We start from the raw sequence: 10,328 nt of genomic DNA on the forward strand, positions 1-10,328 counted from the left end.
ATGATTAGACAAACAGTAATGTGCAACTTAAAGTTTACTATATGAATGCAAGATAAACTGAAAATGCTAATAAACTGGTAAAGAGATACATAACAAGCATAAGACAAAGTATATCAGGCAATGAAACTATTGTAGTAGAGGGTTTCCTAGGGTTAGTTCACACAAAGGCCAGTAAGTGGCAGCACAATATAGAATAACAGTATCTAAGAGAACAGCATATAGGAAGATATCACTATAATGAATAATAAACATCACGTTACAGTTCAATCTAGTGCAAACATAGTTTCCCTGGGGATAACACCTCTCTTACTAGGAGGCCAACTGCAGCTGGTAGCCCAGGTAGTTGTACAAGGAGAAGGCTGAAGATAGAAGGCCACCACATTGAAAAGGCATTATTCTGATCCAGCTAGCACAGTGCCCACCACAGTGATTGGGGCTTAAGATGAAGCTCTTGCACTCCCAGCTTGGAGCCTGCATGCTGGGAACAATGAAAGAGGATCCCCCCCACCTGGTGACAACTAAAGTGCAGTTTAAGAATGAATCCACAGGTATAATAGATAAGTAATCGTTACTCTGTTCTCTCAAATTCCATGGGTCTGTACAAGAATAGGTCAGCTCTCAGGCATATCTAAACACTGTGACCATTGCATGCGATTACTGTTAGCTTCTGAATCTGGAGCTCAGGTTAAGCATAGGTATACTGTGTGTGTATGTGTATTGCAAGAAGCGTTAAAGCAGAGGTTAAATAAAGAGTTTAAAGTAGATTGAGAAGAAGGGAGAGAAAAATCAGTAAAGAAATGCAGTCTAAACATAGGAAGAGAGAATAGGGCCTGTAAAGGGAGTCAAAGGTCAGTTGAACAAAAAGCATTAGAATTGGATATATCTATCAGCCTGGCTATTTCGCAGTTCTTTGTAACTTATGGCATATAACCTACCTGAGAATGTTGTTTCCAGCAAATTACCAGTTTAAATACTTATGTTTTGGTGAGAGACTTGTAAGTAACTGAGAATTTAAAGGAAATCTAACTGGTCTACATCTGTAAAAAGCTAGTGTTGTCCATTTCAATGACCTTCCTCCATTCTGAAAATGGAATCGACTTTGTGAATCCATTCCAGTAAGAAAATCAGAGTGGAGAATTTCCAATGCATGGGGATCAAGGTCTTTACTACATTAAAGAAGTGTACTGGTAGTGAAACTTAAACCAGCCCAAGCTACTGGGCTAAGCGAAACTTAATTTTGTGAAAATGAAGTGTCTATTTTTCTTTGGTAGCATGTGTAATTATTGCTGATTTTGTTGCCATCTGTTATCAGATTTATTTTGGCAAGTTGATATTGTGAGAAGTGTCCATATTTTCTTTTCCTTTTTTATTGCATACATGACTTTGACATCAATAATATATTTAATATGGCAATATTTATGTCCTTATTTCTTAAACTATAAATCAAAGGGTTCAGTGTTGGAGTCACTGCCAAATAAAACACGGAAAAGACCTGGTCCAGCTGCTCCGAGTTCTCTGATGGTGGTATCATGTACCTGCAGAGTAATGTCCCATAGAAGAGCAACAGGACAGTAATGTGTGAAGTACAAGTGGAGAAAGCTTTCTTCCTTTGGCCCACAGATTTCATTTTTAGAATATTTGATATGATTTTAGTGTAGGACATCAAAATAAGCACAAAAGGACAAAATCCCACGAGCAAGGACTCGATAAATATCATAGCTTGAAATTCCTTTTTATCACCACAAGAAATCTTTGTGAGTGTTTTCATGTCGCAAAAAAACTGATTGAGGTTTGTAGATCCACAAAAGGATAAACGGGATGCAAATATTGTAACAAAGAGAGAATTTGAAAATCCAAAGGCCCAACAACCTACTACCAGTAAATTACACATTCTTTTGTGCATGATCAGAGTATAATGTAATGGTCTGCAAATGGCGATGTATCTATCATATGACATTGTGGTCAACAAACAAATTTCTGTGCAGGCCAAAGATGTGAAGCAATACATCTGGGTATAACAAGCTATGAATGAAACCTTATTATTTCCCGTTTTAATTATGTCCAACAGTTTAGGAACTGCAATAGAAACGTATAATATATCTACAGATGACAGATTACATAAGAAAAAATACATTGGCTTTTGAAGGTGACCATCCAGAAATATGACAGCAAAAATTACCATGTTCCAAATCAGAGAAATGAGATACAGGAGTAAAAATGTAGTAAATAACAAAAACAAGGGTCCACCATTTTTGGACATAGCTATAATGTAGAAATCGATCGGATGTGTCTTATTCTCCATTAGGTTGAAGGTTATTATTTTAACAATTACTCATTGTATAAATTAATCTAGTTTACTGCACTTCACTTCCTCTTAGTAACTGCTGATGTATAAAAAAACACACTTTCCATATCTTGTTGGCAAATAGGTTCATAATATCTTCCAAACAGTTGTGCCATCAGGTAATTGATATTTAAATAATATGCTCTTAAATTTCCTTCATATCAGGGAAAGTACTTTAATGCTTGTCAGTCAGGAAAGTAAAGAAAACCTATAGAAGCCTTTACAGAAAAAAAATGTTGATATAGACCAGTGTTTCTCAACCTTTTTCCTGTTAAGGTGCCCTTGAAAAGAATTTTCAGTCTCGAGGCATCCCAGTCTAAGGTTTAATTGACAGTACCGCATGTCATAGAATGTGCATAAAATCGCACGCCTTCCCAGCATGCAGACATATGCACAGCTCTTTAGCAGACGTGCATGGGTGCCATCATTTCACAGCAGTGCATTTTTCAAAAAGGGTAATGGACTTCTTTACACAATGGAAACCAACACAAGCACAGGGAGAACATGCAAACTCTGTGCAGGTAGTGCCGTGGTTGGGATTCAACCTGACGACCCTAGTGCTGCTAGACGGAAGTGCTAATCACTTAGCTACTGTGCTGCCCATACACATACACGCAAACACACACATACATCCACACACACATACACACATACATGTACACAGCCTTTTTAAAAACTGAAATACAGTACCTGCATTCGCACTGGGCACTGCATTACTGGGTACTTCCCTGTAGGGTGGTGGAGAGCTCAGGACTTGGAAAGCCACCTCCCTCTCTCACTACTTTCATTTTACTGTCCCGACTGAGCTCCTGCCATGCTGATATACAGTAGACTTGGGAAAAGTGATTCTTTTTAGTGATCTGAATCATTTGGATCAGATCAGTGAAAGGATTTGAATCACTGACTCGAACCACAATTCATTTCCTCAAAGCTTCCCCACCAGCAGAATACAATTATCACTGCTGCCAGCTATAGCCATTGGCAGTGATCACACAAGACCAACTGGGCAGGCTGGTCGTACTAAAGTTGATTGATGGATGGACTTCAGTACAACCAGCATGCCCATAGTTGATCAAAATTCGTCGAGTTCCTGCTGAATTGGCCTCATTTCCATCTGTTCATGGCACATTTAACGCTTCACAGAGAAAGGTCAGGTCTCTTTCCTTGTCAGGTGGGAATGTGTGGGAGAGCTCTGTAAATCTCACCCTGGATGGACAAAAATACAAAACAGCTTTTTTATATATATAATCTATCTGTGTAGTTAGTTGTTTGCTTGGAGTTCAGTTTTAATTAATTAAAAGTAAATATAAATATGCTGCAAATTTTGGAGAACATTGGTGGAGCTGTACTCACCAGGCTCCCCAATAATGGAGGTATAACAGTTATGATTTATAGAGTCCACTTCAGTGAAGAAGAAATTCACGTACATGTGATATGGATGGATTAGGAATGCACATAATAGACAAGTGCCAATAAGTAGCAGAGCTAAAGAGGTGGCTTTTATACAATTATTAATTGTAAATTAGCTATACATATTTTTCCTTTATCAACAGAAATATAGTCATCTCATGTAAGTTCATTTTCATAGCCCCAATTTGCTATGTCAGTCATGGACTAAAACAAACAGTGATCCTAGCACTAGAGGTATGATTAAGTGCTGTGGTCAGTGTGAAACACGTTAGCTGGTCTTGTGGTTTCCTTACTGTATGTAGATTGTATCTGGATAACTAAATAAAGGAGGTTTTGTCAGATGTGCGACCACCAGCCTCATTTCTTTGCTATGAAAACTGCAACAAGCAGGATCAGCACCTGTTGGTGTTGATGGACTAGATCAGTGTTTCTCAACTCCAGTCCTCATGGACCCCCAACAGGTCATGTTTTCAGGATTTCCCTCAGATGAAACAGCTGTGGTAATTACTAAGGCAGTGAAACTGATCAAATCACCTGTGCAAAATAATGGAAATCCTGAAAACATGACCTGTTGGGGGTCCATGAGGACTGGAGTTGAGAAACACTGGACTAGATAGATTAGTGGAGACTGACCTGGAGCGGTGTTTCTGGTTTTCACACTAGCACTGGAGTACTTCAAAGGATGAGTGCCTTCAGGCACTACTGGTAAAAATCTGTCCCTAGAAATATCTATGAGTGCTGGTGGCATTATGTTATCTAACAAAGTTTAAATATAAATATATTCTTTAACAGCATTGAGTGCAAAGCAGACTAATTTCTAGATTATCTAAAATGCAAATTACGATGTATCTTCTACAAAACTGGTATCTATGGTTAACTATAATGTGTTTGTAAGAGTGGCCATTGTCTGCAAGGGTATAGCTATAAAAAATAAATCATTTACCTTGGTTTACCAAAACAATTTCCCTTTCCTGATAGAAAGTAACTGTTACAAGTACGAGCATGCACTTAATTTATATACTCTGTGAATGCTACTATCTTATTCGTCAGGGAGTTGTTTTTTAATTACTGGATGTAATTCCCAATTGTATATTGCAATTAAAAAGCATTCTGCACATCTCTCTCTCTATAGGCAGATGTGTATATATATATATATATATATATATATATATATATATATATATTTATTTATTTTTAAATATATCTATAGTTGTAGATAATTATTGATGTTTTATTAATGTGTTCTAGGGTTGCAGTTAAATACAAGTGCTTAGTTGAAGTACTTGTATTCAAACTTTTTTTTATCTGAAAGCTGCAGTTTATTTTTTGCTTCTATTTTGCCTTTCACGGCGCCTCCTTTTTTACCCTTATCAGAATGATAATAAAATTATTCTAAAAAACAGTTTTCGTTACATGTCTGGTTTTAGACCCACTGATAACATCACTGGGACCATGCTCTTATATAGACAACACAGAAAAATCATCTGTTCACAGCTTCCTTAAAACATCAAAGCACCTGACCTATATACTCCTCTCAAGAGCCTTTAGCCCTGATAAAAGCAGTGAGATGGAAGATGGGATGTTATGTAAGTAGCAAAAAACCTTGATGGGTGGATAAGGAGTGGACATTACTAGAGATGAGCGAATCGAACTTGGCGAAGTGGAATTCGTTTCGAATATTAGGAACATTTCGATTAGCAGACTTCGGATGCGCGAATCGAAATTTTTCCAAAAATGGCGGCGACATGTGCGGCGACGGAGCGGGGATCTCTGGGAAGGCGTGCAGACAAGGCGCGCTGACCCATAATGCATTCATTCATGACATGTGATCGCATTAGCCAATCAGCAGCCAGCCAGCCAGCACTGTGTAATGGTCGAGCTATAAATTGCGGCCATTTTAGAATTCTCCATTAGCCTCCAGTCATTCAAGAGAGACAGACCACCTGTCTGTATTGAGGGACAGAGTTAGGGCCACAGAATCGTTACTTAGGGACACAGAACCGTTACTTAGAGACACAGAACCGTTACTTAGGGACACACAATCGTTACGTAGGGACACAGAACCGTTACTTAGGGACACAGAACCGTTACTTAGGGACACAGAATTGTTACTCAGGGACAGACACAGAATTGTTACTCAGGGACAGACACAGAATTGTTACTGAGGGACACAGAATTGTTACTGAGGGACACAGAATTGTTACTGAGGGACACAGAAATGTTACTCAGGGACAGACACAGAATTGTTACTCAGGGAAAGACACAGAATTGTTACTCAGGGACAGACACAGAATTGTTACTCAGGGACAGACACAGAATTGTTACTCAGGGACAGACACAGAATTTTTACTGAGGGACACAGAATTGTTACTGAGGGACACAGAATTGTTACTGCGGGACACAGAATTGTTACTCAGGGACAGACACAGAATTGTTACTCAGGGACAGACACAGAATTGTTACTCAGGGACAGACACAGAATTGTTACTGAGGGACACAGAATTGTTACTGAGGGACACAGAATTGTTACTGAGGGACACAGAATTGTTACTGAGGGAAACAGAATTGTTACTGAGGGACACAGAATTGTTACTGAGGGACACAGAATTGTTACTCAGGGACACAGAATTGTTACTCAGGGACAGACACAGAATTGTTACTCAGGGACACAGAATTGTTACTCAGGGACAGACACAGAATTGTTACTCAGGGACACAGAATTGTTACTCAGGGACACAGAATTGTTACTCAGGGACACAGAATTGTTACTCAGGGACAGACACAGAATTGTTACTGAGGGACACAGAATTGTTACTGAGGGACACAGAATTGTTACTGAGGGACACAGAATTGTTACTCAGGGACACAGAATTGTTACTCAGGGACAGACACAGAATTGTTACTGAGGGACACAGAATTGTTACTGAGGGACACAGAATTGTTACTCAGGGACACAGAATTGTTACTCAGGGACAAAGAATTGTTACTCAGGGACAGACACAGAATTGTTACTCAGGGACACAGAATTGTTACTGAGGGACACAGAATTGTTACTGAGGGACACAGAATTGTTACTCAGGGACACAGAATTGTTACTCAGGGACAGACACAGAATTGTTACTGAGGGACACAGAATTGTTACTCAGGGACACAGAATTGTTACTGAGGGACACAGAATTGTTACTCAGGGACACAGAATTGTTACTCAGGGACAGACACAGAATTGTTACTGAGGGACACAGAATTGTTACTGAAGGACACAGAATTGTTACTGAGGGACACAGAATTGTTAGTCAGGGACACAGAATTGTTACTCAGAGACACAGAATTGTTACTCAGGGACAGACACAGAATTGTTACTGAGGGACACAGAATTGTTACTGAGGGACACAGAATTGTTACTGAGGGACACAGAATTGTTACTCAGGGACAGACACAGAATTGTTACTCAGGGACAGACACAGAATTGTTACTGAGGGACACAGAATTGTTACTGAGGGACACAGAATTGTTACTGAGGGACACAGAATTGTTACTGAGGGACACAGAATTGTTACTCAGGGACACAGAATTGTTACTCAGGGACAGACACAGAATTGTTACTGAGGGACACAGAATTGTTACTCAGGGACACAGAATCGTTGAATTAAAGAGTATGTCAGACAACACGCAGAAGAGTGGCAGAGGAGGCAATGTTTTAGGAGCGAGCAGACGTGGCAGCAGAGGAAGGGGTCGAGGCAGCACTAGTCGCAGCCAGAGGCCAGTGCTCCCGGTGTCATCCAGCGGTCGTGTCTCCACCGACAACCCTGCCATCATCGATTGGTTGGCTCGGTCGTCTTCCTCTTCCCAGGTCACCTCTGACACCTACAGCCAATGGTCGGTGGGTACTTCAGACACAACCATTAGTTGGCATGGCCCGGGAGCAAGCCCACTGAAATCACGTGTCCTCGACCTGCCCCTGTCCTTTGGTGTTCCCTCACCAAGCGAAGTATCGCATGCTGTGGGCTCAGCCCCACTGTACAGTGAGGAAGAGCTAACAGAGGGCGGTCAGGAACGGGGGGAGACATCCGCCTCTTCAGCAGCCAGGCGAAGAAGTACTGGCGAGGAGAGTGGCTCGGTAGCCGGTCTAGAGACAGGTCTGTCTCCTGACCCACACGCAGCCGAGGGGGCTAGTAGTGAGGCGGAGACCCTAATTGATGATGATGAGGCTGATCGCACTTGGCAGCCTCGTCGTCATCAGGCTATTGCTTCCGCATCATCAGGAGAAGAGGGTGCCAGCTTGGCAGCGAGCAAAACAGTCGGTGGGTTGCCCAGGAGGCAGCAGGGTCGCAGCAGTGTCAGTGGAGGCAAACGGCCACGGAGTACAGCACCAGCTCCACTGCAGCCTACCACCACGGCCAGTAGTGGTGCCGATGTGCACGGAGGAAGTAGCAGTCAGCCAGTGAGGAGTAGCGGGGGCAAAGTTTCCTACTCGGCGGTGTGACAATTTTTCGTCAAGCCGCCCGAGGAAGTAAACGTAGCCGTATGTCGACTATGTGGCCAGAAAGTCAAGCGTGGCCAGGGGGCCCATGTCTCCATCGCCACACTCTGCCATGTGCCACTTTCAGGTCTCCTCACACTGCTGGTGGGTTCCATTTTGTCATAGGGTGCTGGCAGATTACGGGCCTCCCATTGCTGCTGCCAGGCCCGTAATCTGTCATGGGCCCCTGTACCGCCTCCTCATGCTGCTGCCAGGTCCAGAGTGTGTCATGGGTCCCTGTACGGCCTCCCATTGCTGCTGTCTCCATCGCCACACTCTGCCATGTGCCACTTTCAGGTCTCCTCACACTGCTGGTGTGTTCCATTTTGTCATAGGGTGCTGGCAGATTACGGGCCTCCCATTGCTGCTGCCAGGCCCGTAATCTGCCATGGGCCCCTGTACCGCCTCCTCATGCTGCTGCCAGGCCCGTAATCTGTCATGGGTCCCTGTACGGCCTCCCATTGCTGCTGTCTCCATCGCCACACTCTGCCATGTGCCACTTTCAGGTCTCCTCACACTGCTGGTGGGTTCCATTTTGTCATAGGGTGCTGGCAGATTACGGGCCTCCCATTGCTGCTGCCAGGCCCGTAATCTGCCATGGGCCCCCATACCGCCTCCTCATGCTGCTGCCAGGTCCAGAGTCTCTCATGGGTCCCTGTACGGCCTCCCATTGCTGCTGTCTCCATCGCCACACTCTGCCTTGTGCCACTTTCAGGTCTCCTCACACTGCTGGTGTGTTCCATTTTGTCATAGGGTGCTGGCAGATTACGGGCCTCCCATTGCTGCTGCCAGGCCCGTAATCTGCCATGGGCCCCTGTACCGCCTCCTCATGCTGCTGCCAGGTCCAGAGTCTCTCATGGGTCCCTGTACGGCCTCCCATTGCTGCTGTCTCCATCGCCACACTCTGCCATGTGCCACTTTCAGGTCTCCTCACACTGCTGGTGTGTTCCATTTTGTCATAAGTTGCTGGCAGATTACGGGCCTCCCATTGCTGCTGCCAGGCCCGTAATCTGCCATGGGCCCCTGTACCGCCTCCTCATGCTGCTGCCAGGCCCGTAATCTGTCATGGGTCCCTGTACGGCCTCCCATTGCTGCTCTCTCCATCGCCACACTCTGCCATGTGCCACTTTCAGGTCTCCTCACACTGCTGGTGGGTTCCATTTTGTCATAGGGTGCTGGCAGATTACGGGCCTCCCATTGCTGCTGCCAGGCCCGTAATCTGCCATGGGCCCCCGTACCGCCTCCTCATGCTGCTGCCAGGTCCAGAGTCTCTCATGGGTCCCTGTACGGCCTCCCATTGCTGCTGTCTCCATCGCCGCACTCTGCCATGTGCCACTTTCAGGTCTCCTCACACTGCTGGTGGGTTCCATTTTGTCATAGGGTGCTGGCAGATTACGGGCCTCCCATTGCTGCTGCCAGGCCCGTAATCTGCCATGGGCCCCCGTACCGCCTCCTCATGCTGCTGCCAGGCCCGTAATCTGTCATGGGCCCCTGTACTGTCTCCTCATGCTGCTGCCAGGTCCAGAGTCTCTCATGGGTCCCTGTACGGCCTCCCATTGCTGCTGTCTCCATCGCACACTCTGCCATGTGCCACTTTCAGGTCTCCTCACACTGCTGGTGGGTTCCATTTTGTCATAGGGTGCTGGCAGATTACGGGCCTCCCATTGCTGCTGCCAGGCCCGTAATCTGCCATGGGCCCCTGTACCGCCTCCTCATGCTGCTGCCAGGCCCGTAATCTGTCATGGGTCCCTGTATGGCCTCCCATTGCTGCTGTCTCCATTGCCACACTCTGCCATGGCCCCAACTAGCTGAATTTTCCCTTGAAAGGCTGCTGGCAGATTACGGGCCTCCCATTGCTGCTGCCAGGCCCGTAATCTGCCATGGGCCCCTATACCGCCTCCTCATGCTGCTGCCAGGTCCAGAGTCTCTCATGGGTCCCTGTACGGCCTCCCATTGCTGCTGTCTCCATCGCCACACTCTGCCATGTGCCACTTTCAGGTCTCCTCACACTGCTGGTGGGTTCCATTTTGTCATAGGGTGCTGGCAGATTACGGG

At 44.9% G+C, this 10,328-nt stretch overlaps 1 protein-coding gene across 1 annotated transcript; it reads right to left on the reverse strand.

Annotated features, from left to right (window-relative positions):
• Nucleotides 1–956: 956 nt before the first annotated feature.
• LOC149440379 (olfactory receptor 5V1-like) lies at nt 957–2,302 on the reverse strand. The gene has a single exon (XM_089658764.1). It carries the CDS (start codon nt 2,300–2,302, stop codon nt 1,367–1,369), a length of 936 nt encoding a protein of 311 aa, XP_089514890.1. The 3' UTR covers nt 957–1,366.
• Between the last annotated feature and the right edge of the window lie 8,026 nt (nt 2,303–10,328).

This window comes from Staurois parvus, unplaced genomic scaffold, assembly GCF_062004578.1.
Source record: "Staurois parvus isolate SC_StPar_1 unplaced genomic scaffold, SC_StPar_1.0 ptg001090l, whole genome shotgun sequence".
NCBI classification, from domain to species: Eukaryota; Metazoa; Chordata; class Amphibia; order Anura; family Ranidae; genus Staurois; species Staurois parvus.